This window comes from Hypanus sabinus, chromosome 17 (genome assembly GCF_030144855.1).
Source record: "Hypanus sabinus isolate sHypSab1 chromosome 17, sHypSab1.hap1, whole genome shotgun sequence".
Taxonomy (NCBI): domain Eukaryota; kingdom Metazoa; phylum Chordata; class Chondrichthyes; order Myliobatiformes; family Dasyatidae; genus Hypanus; species Hypanus sabinus.
In genome coordinates this window covers 25,926,777-25,944,509 of record NC_082722.1, presented here as the reverse complement: position 1 = coordinate 25,944,509, position 17,733 = coordinate 25,926,777, and the positions used below count along the sequence as shown (strand labels likewise).

Here is a 17,733-nt window from a genome sequence, read left to right as displayed (position 1 = left end):
ACTTCTGGCTGCTCACCCACCCCCATAAGAATACCGTGGACCCGATCCCAGACATCATTGACCGTGGCACCTGGGAGGCAACACTCCATCTGGGTGTCTCTATCGCATTCACAAAATCTCGTCTCTATTCCTCTAACTATGGAGTCCCTTATCACTACTGCAGTGCTCTTCACCTCTCTTCTCTTTTGAGCCACAGCACCAGAGACTTGGTCACTGATGCTATGCCTGGTAGGTCGTACTGCTCAACAGTATCCAAAGTGGTATACTTATTATTGAGGAGAATAGCCACAGGGGTACTCTGTACTGGCTGCCCATCTCCTTTTCTTCTCTTGACAGTCACCTAGTTACCCATCTCCTGTAATCTAGGGGTGACCATCTCCCTATAGCTGCTATTGGTCAATTCCTCAGGCTCCCATACAAACCAAAGTTCAACAAGTTGCTGATGTGGTTACTGTGAGGCTGGAGGTCTCCCAGAATTTTCATATCTCACACAGAACAAAACACAGTCCCTGGAGCCATTAAGTCTACACTGATTATGCCGCAGCAGAAATGGAATGAAGAATAAACAAAAAGAAGTTTACCTATGTCATTGATGCCAGTAAGTACCAAGACTTCTGAGTGCTCACCCACCCTCATTAGACAGGCCCCAAGCCTGTTGAGCCAAAGCTACTCCAATGCTGACCCACCCACACAATGGCTGCTCCAACAATCACTATTAATATGGGATTTAAACTTCATATCTGAATTAAGGATAACACCCAGGCTAGATTCTTCTGTTTTTACAAGGGGAACCAAGTTTCCAAGTTTATCTAGAAGCTTATCCTTTTTGTTTTTTGGACCAACCAAAAGTATTTCAGTTTTATCTTCGTTTACAATGACTATCATCACAGGTGCACCACAAAGCTGTGTGCTTAGCCCCCTGTTGAACTTGCTTTATACATATTACTGTGAAATTAAGCACAGCTCCAATGCCATATTTAAGTTCGCTGATGACACCACTATTGTTGGCCATTGGTGGTGATGAATCAGTATATAGGAGTGAGACTGAAAATCTGGCTGAGTGGTGCCACAAAATAACCTCACACTGAATGTCAGCAAGACCAAGTAGCTGATTATTGACTAAAAGAAGAGGAAACCAGAGGTCCATGAGCCAGTCTTCATCAGGGGATCAGAGGAAAGGGTCAGCAACTTTAAATATCTCGGTGTTATCATTCAGAGGATTGGGTCCAGCATGTAAGTCCTATTACATACCAGATCCCATGATATGTTCACATTCTTCACAGAGTCAAAGAATGGTTTGAGCACATTGATGCAACAACAAAAAAAGGCAAACCAGTCACTCTAGATTGTTACAAGTTTGAAGAGATTTGGTATGTCAGCAAAGACTCTTGCAAATTTCTACCAATGTACAGTGGAGAACATTCTGACTGGTTACATCATGGTACTACTGCCAGAAAAGACTTCTCATCATATAAGATAGTAATAACAAACCTCATTCTGATTCAGAAGGAAGCTACAACCCACTGATTACCAATCAGCTCCAAGCAAAGATAATTTAGTTAAACCTCTCCTCACTGCCCTGAAAAGTACCTAGATACTTATCTGGCTCACTTATGAACACTTCATTAGAACTTGCTCATACCTCTGGCCATGGGACTGGATTCTAAATGCTAATCACTTATAGACAATAGACAATAGACAATAGGTGCAGAAGTAGACCATTTGGCCCCTCGAGTCTGCACCGCCATTCTGAGATCATGGCTGATCATTCACTATCAATACCCAGTCCCTGCCTTGTCCCCATATCCCTTGATTCCCCTATCCATCAGATATCTATCCAGCTCCTTCTTGAAAGCATCCAGAGAATTGGCCTCCACCATCTTCCGAGGCAGTGCATTCCACACCTCCACAACTCTCTGGGAGAAGAAGCTCTTCCTCAACTCTGTTTTAAATAACTGACCTCTTATTCTCAATCCATGCCCTCTGGTACTGGACTCTCCCAACATCTGGAACATATGTCCTGCCTCAATCCTATCAAATCCTTTAATTATCTTAAACGTTTCAATCAGATCCCCTCTCAATCTCCTCAATTCCAGCGTGTACAAGCCCAATCTCTCCAATCTCTCTGCGTAAGACAGCCCTGCCATCCCAGGAATCAACCTAGTGAATCTACGCTGCACTTCCTCAATTGCCAGAATGTCCTTCCTTAAACCTGGAGACCAAAACTGTACACAATATTCCAGGTGTGGTCTCACCAGGGCCCTGTACAAATGCAAAAGAACATCCTTGCTCTTGTATTCAATTCCCCTTGTAACAAAGGCCAACATTCTATTTGCCCTCTTCACTGCCTGTTGCACTTGCTCATTCACCTTCATTGACTGGTGAACTAGGACTCCTAGGTCTCTTTGCATTTCTCCCTTACCTAACTCGACACCGTTCAGACAATACTCTGCCCTCTTGTTCTTGCTTCCAAAGTGGATAACTTCACATTTATTCACATTGAATGACATCTTCCAAGTATCTGCCCACTCACTCAGCCTATTCAAGTCTCCCTGTATTCTCCTAACGTCCTCTTCGCATGTCACACTGCCACCCAGTTTAGTATCGTAAGCAAACTTGCTGATATAGTTTTCAATGCCATCATCTAAATCATTGACATAAATCGTAAAGAGCTGTGGTCCCAATACAGAGCCCTGTGGTACCCCACTAGTCACCTCCAGCCAGTCTGAGAAACACCCATTCACTGCTACCCTTTGCTTTCTATCTGCCAACCAGTTTTCTATCCATGTTGAAACCCTGCCCCCAATGCCATGAGCTCTGATTTTACTCACCAATCTCCTATGGCACCTTATTGAATGCCTTCTGAAAATCTAGGTACACAACATCTACTGGCTTACCCTCGTCTAACATCCTTGTTACACCCTCAAAAAACTCCAACAGATTAGTCAAGCATGATTTGCCCTTGGTAAATCCATGCTGGCTCGGCCTAATCCTATTTCTGCCATCTAGATGTGCCACTATTTCGTCCTTAATAATGGACTCAAGCATCTTCCCCACGACTGACGTTAGGCTAACAGGGCGATAGTTCTCCGTTTTCTCCTTCCCTCCCTTCTTGAAAAGTGGGACAACATTAGCCACTCTCCAATCTTCAGGAACTGATCCTGAATCTAAGGAACATTGGAAAATGATTACCAATGCATCCGCAATTTCCTGAGCCACCTCTTTTAGAACCCTCGGATGCAGACCATCTAGACCCGGGGATTTATTAGCCTTCAGTCCTACCAGTCTACTCATCACAGTTTCTTTCCTAATGTCAATCTGTCTCAATTCCTCTGATATCTTATGACCCTGGCCCATCCATACATCTGGGAGATTGCTTGTGTCCTCCCTGGTGAAGACAGATCTAAAGTATGCATTAAATTCTGTTGCCATTTCCCTGTTTCCCATAACAATTTCTCCCAATTCATTCTTCAAGGGGCCAACATTGTTCTTAACTATCTTCTTTCTCTTCACATAGCTAAAAAAGCTTTTGCTATCCCCTTTTATATTCCTGGCTAGACTGAGCTCATACCTGATTTTTTCTCTCCGTATTGCTTTTTTAGTTAAGATCTGCTGTTCCTTAAAACTTTCCCAATCATCTGTATTCCCACTCATCTTAGCCCTGTCATACTTCTTTTTCTTTAATGCTATACAATCTCTGACTTCCTTTGTCAACCACTGTGGCCCCTTCCCCCTCTTTGAATCCTTCCTTCTCATTGGAATGAACTGCATTTGCATCTTTTGTATTATGCCCAAGAATATCTGCCACTGCTGATCCACTGTCTTTCCTGCCAGGGCATCCGCCCATTTAACTTTGGCCAGCTCTCCCCTCATGGCTCCGTAGTCTCCTTTATTTAATTGCAACACTGACACCTCTGATCTGCCCCTATCCCTCTCAAATTGTAGATAAAAACTTATCATGTTATGATCACTACTTCCTAATGGCTCCTTTACTTCAAGATCACTTATCAATTCCTGTTCATTACACATCACCAAGTCCAAAATAGCCTCGTTCCTGGTTGGCTCAAGCACAAGCTGTTCCAAAAGTACATCCCTTAGACACTCCACAAACTCCCTATCCTGGGGTCCAGCACCTACCTGATTCTCCCAGTCCACCTGCATGTTGAAATCTCCCATAACGACTGCATTACCTTTAGCACATGCCAATGTTAACTCCCTAATCAACTTGTACCCAATATCCACGCTACTGTTTGGGGGCCTGTACACAACTCCCATTAGGGTCTTTTTACCCTTACTGTTCCTCAGCTCAATCCACACAGACTCTACTTCCCCTGTTCCCAAGTCACCTCTTGCTAAGGACTGAATTTCATTCCTCACCAACAGGGCCACCCCACCCCCTCTTCCCATATTTCTGTCTCTACGATAGCACGTATACCCTGGTACACTCAATTCCCAGGCCTGATCCCCTTGCAGCCATGTCTCTGTTATCCCAACAATATCGTAGTTCCCCATTTTCATCTGAGCTTCAAGCTCATCTGTCTTATTTCTGACACTACGCGCATCGCGCATTCAAGTATAGAATTCTTAGCCCATTCCTCCTCTCTTTGCTTAAAACACTGTCTACTGTACCTAACCCAGCTCCTTGAACTTCCATCGGGCAAATTGCACCCTGAATTTTGATGACCTTCTCAAGATCACCCAAACCTTATTCACATTTAACCCCATGCACCTTCTGACCAACCCTCTGGATCTGGATCCCTGCCCCCTGCTCATCTAGTTTAAACCCCCCCCCCCCCCCCGAGCAGCACTGGCAAATACTCCTGCAAGAATGTTAGTACCCCTCCGGTTCAGATGTAGACCATCCCTTCGAAACAGATCCCAATGTCCCTGGAACAAAGATCAATTATCCAAAAACCTGAACCCTTCCTTCCTGCACCATGCTCTCAGCCTCGTATTAATGTGCATAATCATTCTATTCTTCGCCTCACTCGCACGTGGCACAGGTAGCAATCCCGAGATTGTCACCCTGGAGGTCCTGCCTTTCAGCTTCACTCCTAACTCCCTGAACTCTCTAAGCAGGACCCCCTCACTCACCTTACCTACATCATTGGTCCCTACATGGACCACTACATCTGGGTTCATGCCCTCACTCTCAAGAATAGCCTGCACCCGATCTGAGATGTCCCGGACCCTGGCACCAGGGAGGCAACATACCATCCGAGTCTCCCGATCTGCCCCACAAAATCTCCTATCTGCCCCCCTAACTATAGAGTCCCCTAAAACTATCGCTCTCTTCTCTTCCCTCCTTCCCTTTCTAGTTTCTCACTTGATGCACAAAATACTTTTTCTTCATGTCACTTTTGCTATGTTGCCATTGTATTCCTAGTTCTTTACTGTTCTGATAATGGTAACAGTTTTTCTATAACTAATCCACTTGCATCCTTTATATTTCTACCTTTTTATTCTCCATATTCTCCTTACTGCCATAGAGGTCACACCCTGGTACACTGCTTCAACTGGGGGGGGGGGGGGTTAAACCAGGTGAGAGTAGCTAGTGGGTTTATACCTTAGTGAGATACAGATGTGTCTGTCCTAACATGTAGTCACCTCTGGCAGACTGAACAGATGAGATCAACAGTGAGATCCAACAGAGAGGAATGTGGTTCTGAGACATATGACAAGGCACAGAAGAAATCATGGTTATCTACTGCAACCAAGGAAAACCCCAGTTTGTGACAACTATTTATACCACTGGACCCTGCTTTCCTTGGTTGAGAGTGGAATTGTCTCAATGCAATGATGATTTGCTTTAAAAATTCTCCTGTACAGATCTCCTGTTATTGTTGGACATGATGGCAACCAACACTGCATCATAATCCACATGGTTAAAATTCATTTGCAGTTGATCAATTGTAAATTATTGAATTTACATAAATACTCTGTAAAACTACTTTCAACCTTAGTCAACTTATTTTCAATCAGGTCTTGTCTAAGAAATTGTTTATTCTTGTTCTGGAGCAACCCATCTTACTTTCTGTACATTTTTCTCTTTTGTTTTTCTCCTTTTCAGTGATACCTTTTGTGCCTGTCTCCTTTCTCAATAAATTCAAACTTCCTCCCACAAGTGAATTTCCAAATACTCCTGCAATGTACGTTACCTCTCTCCTATACTTTCTCTGGGCCATATTTTTTCTGTCCTCTGTCATTCTTTTATGCTCACTGTTACAAGGGATAATATGGAATTTGTCACCTTTGAATCCTACTTCAATGCCTTTCCTTTCAAATCTGCCCCAGGACCACATCTATAACAACCTTTGGTTCTCACTTCTTTATTCACTTTCTTCAAAATTTTCTCTGACAACCTGAATCCTCGCATGAGAAACCAACATACCTTGCTGGAATCACAGTCCAAGAAATGTCAGACAGCTGATTAAAAGTTTTTTAAAAAGCTTAAAAAAAAGTGAAGGCTTGGGGAATTAATTCCACATATTCTCTGCTCCTATTACTATAGAATTGTTTATACTATTCTTTTCTTCATGTCTCTTTTCTTTTGTCTCCAGCTAAAGCCTATTCAGTGTCCCTAAATTTCTTGCCTGGCTTTACATCCATGGCAACACGTTGTATCTGTAAGTACGTAAACAGATGTGTTAGCTGTTACTCAAGCAACAAAAGTGAAAAATGCTATGCAGATTTGCTCCCCTAACTGGTTCTCCCATTCAATGAAATCACAGCTGATAATTGGCTAAATGTACCCCATATAACTTAATATCTCCAGCTAACAATAAAATAATCAACATTTTGGAAAAGCTCTCACTAAAGCATGGAATAACAAATCTTTCCAAATGCATTACCTTTATTTCTGGTAGCTTGTTGCCATAAGATGCTTGTAATATCTTTTGTCCAGGCCTGTTTAACTTCTTGAGAATTTGCCTGAAGAATATAGGTATCACTGGTTTTTCGACGACGAAACCAGATTTCAAATCGTGTTCCACTTTCACCGCTACTTTCAGTCAAGCCAATATCTGCCATCTACAAACAATATATTTATTAACTATTTACTAACTCTATTTATATTTAAAAAGTTAAATGTGGTGTATTGAATGGAACATTTCTCAGAGACAAATTTCACTTTTTGATATACCATTATGCTATAGTTCAAATTTTAATCACTTAATTGGATTTGGCATTATATGCTACTGTTATTTATAACCTGCATTCACAACTTTTCCAAGAGAAACACTAAGGAATTCCCAATTCTTATTAAAAATAAGAAGCAACTTTACTGCTAAGTGGCTGTTAACAATCTTCATTAGAGAAGCCATCAAGATGTGATAATTAACACGGCAACTAAATTCATAACAACAACCTACAGGCAGTCCCCGAGTTACAAACGTCCAACTTACGAACAACTCGTACTTCAATGAACAGCCTGCCATAAAGCCTATTATATTAAAAATTCATCAGCTCAAGGAAGATCATGTTGCCGTTAACAGTGATGAGTGTGTAACTTTGTATTTGGCTTAAATTTTTTTTAACAAGATTCACCCTGACCCCGCTTTTCCAGTCAGCACCGCCCCTACTTGTCCCATTTAACCTGTCTCAGTGCAGGTGGACTTTAGGACCAAGGGGAGCTCAGGACCTACCACCTGCGGCTGCTGCTGAATCCGCAGTGCTTCTGTTCCATTGAAGGAAACCAATCACGATTGAAAATAGTGGAAATAAAACGATCAGAAAGAGGTGCAACACCATCGGTCATTGCAAAAGCGTTAGGCTACAGTCGGTCAACAATCAGAATAATTTTAAAGGATAAAGTGAGAATAATGGAGCATGTGAAAGGCCCTGCCCCAATGCAATTATTACTAAGCAATACAGTTGTTTAATTATTGAAATACATATGTTTCTTAAGTGTTTCACATGCATAGAAAGGTAAAATATATACTATATACCTAGACAAACGTTTGACTGACGCTAAATAATACCAGATGTACCTATTCCGATTTACGGACAAATCCGACAAAGTCCTAAGTCTTTAAGACTTTGAAGACTTAAATATGACTGAGGTCCTTTAACATCTGCCGGACAATGCTGTGAGTCTGTGGTGGCCAGTGCTATCATGTTTGCTGTTGTGTGCTGGGGCAGCAGGCACTAACAAAACCAACAACCTCATTCGTAAGGCCAGTGATGTTGTTGGGGTGGAACTGGACTCTCTGACAGTGGTGTCTGTAAAGAGGATGCTGTCCAAGTTGCATGCCATCTTGGACAATGTCTCCCATCCACTCCATAATGTACTGGTTAGGCATAGGAGTACATTCAGTCAGAGACTCATTCCACCGAGATGCAACACTGAGCGTCATAGGAAGTCATTCCTGCCTGTGGCCATCAAACTTTACAACTCCTCCTTCGGAGTGTCAGACACCCTGAGCCAATAGGCTGGTCCTGGACTTGGCTTAATTTACTTATTATTATTCAATTATTTATGGTTTTATATTGCCATATTTCTAAACTATACTTGGTTGGTGCGACTGTAACGAAACCCAATTTCCCTCGGGATCAATAATGTCTGTCTGTCTGTCTGTAAAGACGGACTTAGGAATGGAACTCGTTCGTAACCCGGGGACTGTCTGTATTTATAGAACACTTTTCATATAATGTACAAAGTAGTTCAAAGTGCTTTACAATAGGATAAAGAGCAAACATGAAAATTAAAAAATGAAATGATGTCAATTAAAAGCATGATTAAATAATAGGTTTTAAGCTGGCATTTAAACGTGTTAACTGAGCCTGTATCCCTTATAGCCTGTGTTAAATTCCACAGTTTAGGATTCATCAGAAATAATTTATAAAAGATTATGCAATACTTTCTTACTTTGAAAGAATGCTTGTAGATATAGACATCAAGTCCACTATCAATCCTTTTAGCTTTGCTGAAAAGAATAAGATCTTCAAACAGAAAAACATGCCGCAGGTGCTTTTTGCGGCCAGACCAGATAATGAACTTGTCTTGGCGAACCAACTGTCCCTGCTCCTTCAAGTTCACCTGTTTTGATATAATATAAAATGATCGCTTTTATTATCATGCCACCTTACATGCATGCCATTCTTAAAATCAGAAAACATCTGAGCAACTAAAGGAATGTATTTTGTAAATAAATTCTCACTTGCTGTTCTTTTTACCCTCAGTTACCTTAGATAAATTTTCTATTGTCAGCCAAGTGTCGGGAGTTTCAATAGATTTGATATAAAGTCATTGTGGAAAAAGAAACAAAGTTCTACACAACTTATGAAAGCATTTACCAACATACCTATGTAAATGCACACTAACAAAAATAAATGTCTGCACACATTGTTCCACCACAGAATAATTTACTTCATAATTTACATTTGATTTTAATTTAATTAGCTTGTTAATTTGTCGTACAATATACATTAAGTTTTCTGTACTAAACTGAATTCTACGCATTACTAATTTTACAGCCATGTGCTATATTCTTCTTCATTCTAGCAGGAACATTCAGAAACTGTTAGCTAACTGACAAATTTAACAATCAGCTAAGCCAGGGCCATGCCTTGACCATCTGCCAAGGAATGCTGTTTTAAATTTGTATCAGTAGAATTTTTTCTGAAGCCCCTACCTCCAATTATCTTCTCACCCTGGTATATGATAGCAGCCATTATGCACGGCCTCACCAATGTGCATTATTATTCATGATCAGATCAGTTTGGAGAACAAATCCATAAAAGTGAATCCACTAAATTTTTACTTACCAAGTGAGCCATTATGCCACCTACCTAGCAACTTCTACACACATCATGCTGTCCTTGCTTTTGTGTTAAATCCTTCTAAAAATAGCTCCAACATTTCACTTAATCCCTTAAATGTTCAAAATCTCATCACTTAATAGCACTTTTTAGTCTGGATTTTTCTGACTTCTAGCTGAATTAGTTTTTAATCTGAAACTTTACTTAGTGCTTAGTTAAATTTCAACAGGTAAAATTTATTAACAACAATTGCAAAGTACTTTGATGATAGACTCACATCACAATCCCTAATAGCATCCATTGCCAACAAATCATTGCCATGCTGAAGCTGAAATTTAATCATTTCTTCTGCTGCTCTGAGATTATTCAGCTCCTGTTCCTGAGCCTCGGTGCATTCCTTGATTAAGTCCTTCAGCAGAAGGGCATACTTGCTCATTCGCTGGATAGGCTTCAGTAAGTATGAAGCCAGGTTCATTTTGTCTCCCAGTTGTAGTTGCTTGTACTAAAATAACACAAAAACTGAAGTAAACAACAGTGCTAAGATAATGCCAAATAAATTAATATTTAAAGATACGATTTTTAATGCATCAATTCTGTTGAAGGCACATGGTTTAATTATAAGAGTGACAGCTAGAAGTTCTTGGTTACAAGAGATTTTGGTTGAGAAAGAGATAAAAAAAGGAGTGCAGTAGCATTGGTTAACAAAATAATTACAGCTGAGTGAAGGAATTTTGAGTTAGATCAGCAAATGAAATTATAAGATTTTAACTAAAACAGTACCAAGGAGATAGAAAAGCAAATTAAAGAAGATTTACATGTGTGGAAAAGCAGTATTTGGGAATATTGTAGATGTTATCAGATTTCTAACGTTGGCAATATTTTAGACAGTGAAGAAGATTATCAAACGCTAAATGGACTGAAGATTAGCATATAGTTTTCAATTCAGCTAAGTGGAAGGAGCTGCATTTTTAGGATGTCCAACCAGGGTAGGACGTACAAAGTAAATTGTCAGGGCATGGCAGTGTTGTGAAATAGGATCAAGGAGTACATTGTGCATTAAAAATGGCACCACAGCTAGACAGGGGTGGTTAAGAAGGATTTGGCATACTTACCTTCATCATTCAGGACCTGAGTGTTGGAATTGGGATGTCATGTGCATTTATATACATTCAAAATACATTTGAATAAGTACGTGTATAGGAGGATTTTAGAAGGATATGGGCCAAACCTGGGCAAGTGGGTCCAGCTTGACGTGTATCATGATAGATAAGGGCAAATGGTACAGAAGGGCTTATTTCCATATATTACTCTATCACTCTAATCATTTAATAGTAACTAGGACATACTCAGTTTAAAATGTAGACAGACAGTGCAGAATCATTTCCTTCAAGGGTATTTTTATTATCCAGTATAAAGTAAGCCCAATAATAAATTTCTGGATGTAGTTTGTCAAGTTGGGCAGATGAAAGGTTATCAATTAGAGAGGGATTCTGTGTTGGTGATCACAATTCAGTTTGGTAGAGAATAATGATGGAAAAATAAAAAATAAAATGGGAATAAACAGTCTAAATTAAGTGAATGTTAATTTTACTTGTCTGATATGTGATAGGATAGGACAGAAAACAGTTACTATAAGGTGACACGAGTGAATCTGCAGATGCTGGAAATAAATAAAAACACAAAATGCTGGCAGAACTCAGCAGGCCAGACAGCATCTATGGGAGGAGGTAGTGATGACTATAGTGACTAAGGAGCATTATTTCTGGGAGGGGGGCATGCACAGGGTTGAGAATGCAACTGTTTCTCCAAAAACATAAGTAAGTCCATAGGCTGAGCAAAAACTTGGCAAATGGAGAGATTCAACTTAACAGCAGGTTGGTTATGTTATAATTGCAGAAGGTACTGATGAGGCAGGCCTGGAGTAGTGCCTGCAGTGCTAGTCTTACCTGAGGAAATATATACTGACTTTGGAGTTTCTACAGAGGAGGTTCTACAGGATAATTCCAGAGATGAGTTTATCCTATGAGGAACAATTGAGTAGCTGGAATTCCAAAGAATGAGAGCGGATTTTATAAAAATAAAAACTAAAATTATGTACAGGATAGGTTAGAGGCAGGTAAGTAGAGATGGTTATAAGTACTGGACATAGTCTCAAGATTTAGGGAGTAGATTTAAGAAGGAAAAGGGGGGGAGCTACTTTTCCCAGAGTTAATTTGTGAAATTCTATCCCCAGGAAAGCAGTAAAGGCTACCTGTTTAAATATTTTAAGATACAGTTAGATAGATTTTTACATAATAAGGGAATTAAGAATTGGGGGAAAAGGCAAGTAGGTGGAGTCAATTCCATAGCAAGATCAGCCCTGCCATTATGAATGGCAGAGCAATCTTGAAGGACCAGATGGTCTATTCTGCCTCCTATTTCTTACGTTAACATGGGAAAGTATGAGATCATGCACTTTAGTAACAAGAATCAAAAGACAGATTATCTAAATGGTGAGAGACTGCAAATGAATGGACTTCAGAAGGATTTAGATGTTCTAGAGCAACAATCACAAAAAAGTTGATAAAGCAGGTCCAGCAAACATTTATGAAGGCAAAGAACCTTTAATGTGAAGGGGTTAGAGCTTAAAAATATAGCTATTTAGTTACAATTATGCAGAATGTTGGTGAGGCCACACCTGGAGCACTGAGCACATTTTGTTCCCCTTACCAAAAAAAAAGGTAAAGTAGGTTGGGAGGCTCGCGAAAGAAGTTGTACCAGGCTAATTCAGTTTATATGTATCCTCTGGAGTTTAGAAGAATAATAGGTGATCTCTCAGAGTGCAGAAAACCTTTGGAATTATCTGCTCCTGATGATAATGGAGACCAGAACATTAAAAATATTTAAGATAGTGATACTTGAAAGATCAAGAAATTAAGGGCTATGTGCAATTGGCAAAAAGAGTTGAGGCCAACATAGATCGGCAATGATCATATTGAATGGTAGGCAGATTTCAAGGGCCTAATAGCCCCTTCCTGCTCCTATTTTCACATATTCATAATAAATAAGGGATAAAAAGGAAAGCTTTTGTCAGTCTTTGGATCTTTAATGCTGCAAATGGCCAGGCAAAATACAAGAAGTTCCAAGAAAGAAGTTAGTGGAATCTTAAGAATACAGAGGAAATATGAAAAAATATGATAGATAAAATCACACAACATGTAAAGATGCATTGTAAGTACTTAAACACCAACAAGAAATTCCATTAAAAATAGTAGGAACAAAATAAAGTGCAATAGTGATAGAATAGTCACTGCCTTTCCTCTATGGCCCAGTGGAACCTGTGCAGAATATGCAAATTTGCCATGCAACTGTGTGGTTTCCCTGGTTGCTCCAGTTTCTTTCTATATGCCAAAGCCACGCTAGTAGGTTAATTGGCTACTATACAGCACTTCCTGTGTATGTGGATGGCCGGAAAGTCACGGGTGGGGGGGGGGGGGAGGGCTTGATTGGTTCAAAGTACATTTATAGCAAAGTACTGTACATATATGTTACCATATACTAACATGAGATTCATTTTTTCGCAAGCATTTAGAGGAAAAAAATACAACAGAATCTTACTAAAAACTATACAAAGACTGATAAACAACTAATGAGCAAAAGAAAGCAAACTGTGCAAATAAAAGTAATACTGAGAACACAGGTTGTGAACACCCCTTGGAAGTGATTCCAGTCATCGAATCAATTCAGATTAGTGGTCAATGAAATTCAGAAGCCTGATAGTTGTGGGATAGTAACTGTTCCTGAACCTGGCGTCTTGAGACCTCAGACTTCTGTATCTCCTGCCCAATGATAGTAGTGAAAAAGGCCATGGTACAGACAGTGGGAGTCTTTGATGATGGATGCTGCTTTCTTATAGCAATGCATCACATAAATATACTCATGGTGGGGAGGGCTTTGCTTGTGATGCATTGGATTGTATCGACCATTTTTCATTACTGGATATTGGAGTTTCCATACCAGGGCATGATGTAACTAGTTAGGATACTCTGCACTGTACATCTGCAGAAGTTTGTCAAAGGTTTTGGTGACATACCAAATCTACATAAATTTTTAAGTAAGTAGAAGTGCTGCCTTGTCTTCTGTGTAAAGTTACTTAAATGCTGGTTCCAGGACACATTCTCTGATATGTTAATGTCAAAGAATTTAAAGCTACTGACCCTCTCCACCTCTGTTCTCCTCATGGACCTCTGGCTTCTTCCTCTTATAGTCGATATTCAATTGTTTTTTTTTTCTGACGTTGAATGAAAGCCTGTTATTGAGGCACCGCTCAACCACATTTTCAATCTCCCTCTTAAGTGTTGATTCAGCCAACAAGAATGGCACCATCAACAGACTTAAGTATGGCATTGGAGATGTACTTAGCCACACAACCATAAGTACAAAGTGGCATTGTACACCGTCTGATGGTGAGTGTGGAGGATATGCCGTTGCCAATCTGGACCAAATGGGGTCTGCCTGTGAAGAAATCGAAGATCCAGTTGCACAAGGAGGTACTGAGGCCCAGGTCTTGAAGCTTAGTGGTAAGTTTTGAGGGGATTTTAATGTTAAATGCTGAGTGTAGTCAATGAAGAGCAACTTGAAGCATGAATTTTCATTGTCCAAGTGTTTTAGAACGGAGTGAACAGCCAATAAAATGGGATCTGTTATTGTCCTGTTGTGATGGTAGGCAAAGTGGAGTGGATCCAGGTTACTCCTCAGGCAGGAATTGACCAACCTCAGAAAGCCTTGACCAACCTTACCAGGTATGTAAACAAGAATAGAACACAAGAAAATAACGGGGCAAATGAGACTGATGGAAGTGCCCTGAGAACTAGCATAGAACCAATGAACTAAATCACATTTCTCTGTATTTTATGATATTCTGTATAAAATTAAGTGTAATGTTCTTAATGAACCTTACACAATTGCCTTTGCAAATCAATATTGTTTTTAAGAAAGAAGAATGTGAAACACTGGATGTGATTAGCATAGTAAGAGATCTGTAAAGGATTTAGCATAATTGGAAGATAAATCAGCAGATCCAAATAAAATAATCCCTGACTGTTGAAAGATGAGCAAAAGAAATTTGACAATAATTTTTTTCAGTCATTTTTGGCTGCATGAGTGGTGCCAAAGTCTAGTGATGTTGCCTAAAAGGGGAAAGGGAAAAATTAAATATCTATATTTAATATATAGTAGTCAAGGCTCCATGAAAGAAGGTGAAAACGTACATATTCCATCCAGAATGGGAAGAGGAATTTCTATTTACCTCGGTGAAAGAAAAGTGTGTATGTATGTTGAGCCACCAAACACAAGCACTGACTAAAAGAGGGATTCTGGAGCGGCACCACAACACCAACCACCAGAAATTTAAAGACACCTAACCCCCAAAGAGCACAATCAGTTCCTGGAAAATTGAGGAGCTGAAATTGGGGTTGAAGGCCCAGCAATTGTTTTTCACAAAACATGCTGCTCAAAATAAGGCTGCTATTGAAGCATCATTTCGTGTAGGTCACCTTTTGGCTAAACACAAGAAACCTTTCACAGATGCAACACACACAAAGTGTTGCTGGAAGGTTGCAGATCAGGCAGGATCTATAGGAAGAAGCACTGTCGACATTTCAGGCCGAGACCCTTCATCAGGACTAACTGAAAAGAAAGATAGTAAGAGATTTAAAAGTAGGAGGGGAGGGGGAAATGCAAAATGATAGGAGAAGACCGGAGGGGGTGGGGTGAAGCTGAGAGCTGGAAAGGTGATTGGCAAAAGGGATACAAAGCTGGAGAAGGGAAAGGACCATGGGACAGGAGGCCTAGGGAGAAAGAAAAGGAGAGGGGAGCACCAGAGGGAGATGGAGAAAGGGCAGTGATGGGCAGAGAGAGAGAGAAAAAGAGGAGGGGGTAAAAAAAAACTAAATATATCAAGGATGGGGTAAGAAGGGGAGGAGGGGCATTAACGGAAGTTAGAAAAGTCAATGTTCATGCCATCAGGTTGGAGGCTACCCAGCCGGTATATAAGGTGTTGTTCCTCCAACTTGAGTGTAGCTTCATCTTGACAGTAAAGGAGGCCATGGATAGACATATCAGAATGGGATGTGGATTTAAAATATGTGGCCACTAGGAAATCCTGCTTTCTCTAGCAGACAGAGTGTAGATGTTCAGTGAAACAGTGTCCCAGTCTGCGTCAGGTATCACCAATATATAAAAGGCCACACCGGGAGCACCGGACGCAGTATACCACACCAGCTGACTCACAGGTGAAGTGTCGCCTAACCTGGAAGGACTGTCTGGGGCCCTGAATGGTGGTGAGGAAGGAAGTATAAGGGCAGGTGTAGCACTTGTTCCGCCTACAAGGATAAGTGCCAGGAGGGAGATCAGTGGGAAGGGATGGGGGGGAATGAATGGACAAGTGAGTCGCATAGGGAGCGATCCCTGCAAAAAGCAGAAAGGGGGGAGAGGGAAAGATATGCTTGGTGGTGGGATCCTGTTGGAGGTGGCGGAAGTTACGGAGAATTATACTTTGGACCCGAAGGCTGGTGGTGTGGTAGGTGAGGACAAGGGGAACCCTATCCCGAGTGGGGTGGCGGGCGGATGGGGTGAGGGCAGATGTGTGGGAAATGGGAGAGATGTGTTTGAGAGCAGAGTTGATGGTGGAAGAAGGGAAGCCCCTTTGTTTAAAAAAGGAAGATATCTTCTTTGTCCTGGAATGAAAAACCTCATCCTGAGAGCAGATGCGGCAGAGACGGAGGAATTGCGAGAAGGGGATAGCATTTTTGCAAGAGACAGGGTGGGAAGAGGAATAGTCCAGGTAGCTGTGAGAGTCTGTAGGCTTATAGTAGATATCAGTAGATAAGCTGTTTCCAGAGATGGAGACGGAAAGATCAAGAAAGGGGAGGGAGGTGTTGGAAATGGACCAGGTAAATCTGAGGGCAGGGTGAAAGTTGGAGGCGAAGTTAATGAAGTCAACGAACTCAGCGCCAATGCAGTCATCGGTGTAGCAAAGGAAAAGAGGGGGACGGATACCCGTATAGACTTCGAACATGGGCTGTTCCACAAAGTCAACAAAAAGGCAGGCATAGCTACACCTTTGGTTTGGAGGAAGTGGGAGGAGCCAAAGGCGAAATTACTGAGAGTAAGAACTAGTTCTGCTAAACGAAGGAGAGTGGTGGTAGAGAGGAATTGGTTAGGTCTGGAATCGAAAAAGAAGCGAAGAGCTTTGAGACCTTCCTGGTGGGGGATGGGAGGGATATAGGGACTGGATGTCCATGGTGAAAATAAGGTGGTGGGGGCCAAAGAACTTAAAATCATTGAAAAAATTCAAAGCGTGAGAAGCGTCACGAACATAGGTGGGAATGGATTGAACAAGGGGGGTTAAAACAGTGCCAAGTTATGCAGAAATGAGTTCAGTTGGGCAGGAGCAAGCTGAGACAATTGGTCTACCTGGACAGGCAAGTTTGTGGATCTTTGGTAGGAGGTAGAAACAGGAAGTGCGGGATGTGGGGACTATAAGGTTGGTGGCAGTGGTTGGGAGATCCCCAGAGCCGATAAGGTTGGTGATGGTATAGGAGACAGTGGCCTGGTGCTCCTTAGTGGGGTCATGATCAAGGGGTAAATAGGAGGAGGTATCAGAGAGTTGTCGCTGTGCCTCGGCCAGGTAGAGGTCAGTACGCCAGACTACAACAGTGCCCCCCTTATCAGCAGGTTTTATAGTGAGGTTGGGATTGGTGTGGAGGGAGCAGAAAGCAGAGCGTTCATAAGGAGTAAGGTTGGAATTGGAACACGGTGTAGTGGAGATGGTTGATGTTCCGTTGGCAATTAAACCTTTTACAGATGGCAATTTATTCAAGGGAGCAATGGCCTTTACCGCAGAGACTGTTTTTAATGACTTTAAAAACAAAAACAACATCACAACCACAATACACAATATACTGCTTGGCCCTGTAACAGTGACAAGGAGGG

At 41.2% G+C, this 17,733-nt stretch overlaps 1 protein-coding gene across 1 annotated transcript in view; it reads right to left on the bottom strand.

Moving 5' to 3' along the window:
- Nucleotides 1-17,733, bottom strand: part of plekhg4 (pleckstrin homology domain containing, family G (with RhoGef domain) member 4) — a 176,607-nt gene that overhangs the window by 29,439 nt on the left and 129,435 nt on the right. Inside the window, exons 17-19 of the mRNA XM_059992425.1 lie at nt 10,037-10,261; nt 8,867-9,037; nt 6,852-7,029 (exon numbers count right to left, since the gene is read on the bottom strand). Coding sequence (XP_059848408.1) covers nt 6,852-7,029; nt 8,867-9,037; nt 10,037-10,261 — 574 coding nt within the window. The remainder of the gene's footprint in view (nt 1-6,851; nt 7,030-8,866; nt 9,038-10,036; nt 10,262-17,733) is intronic.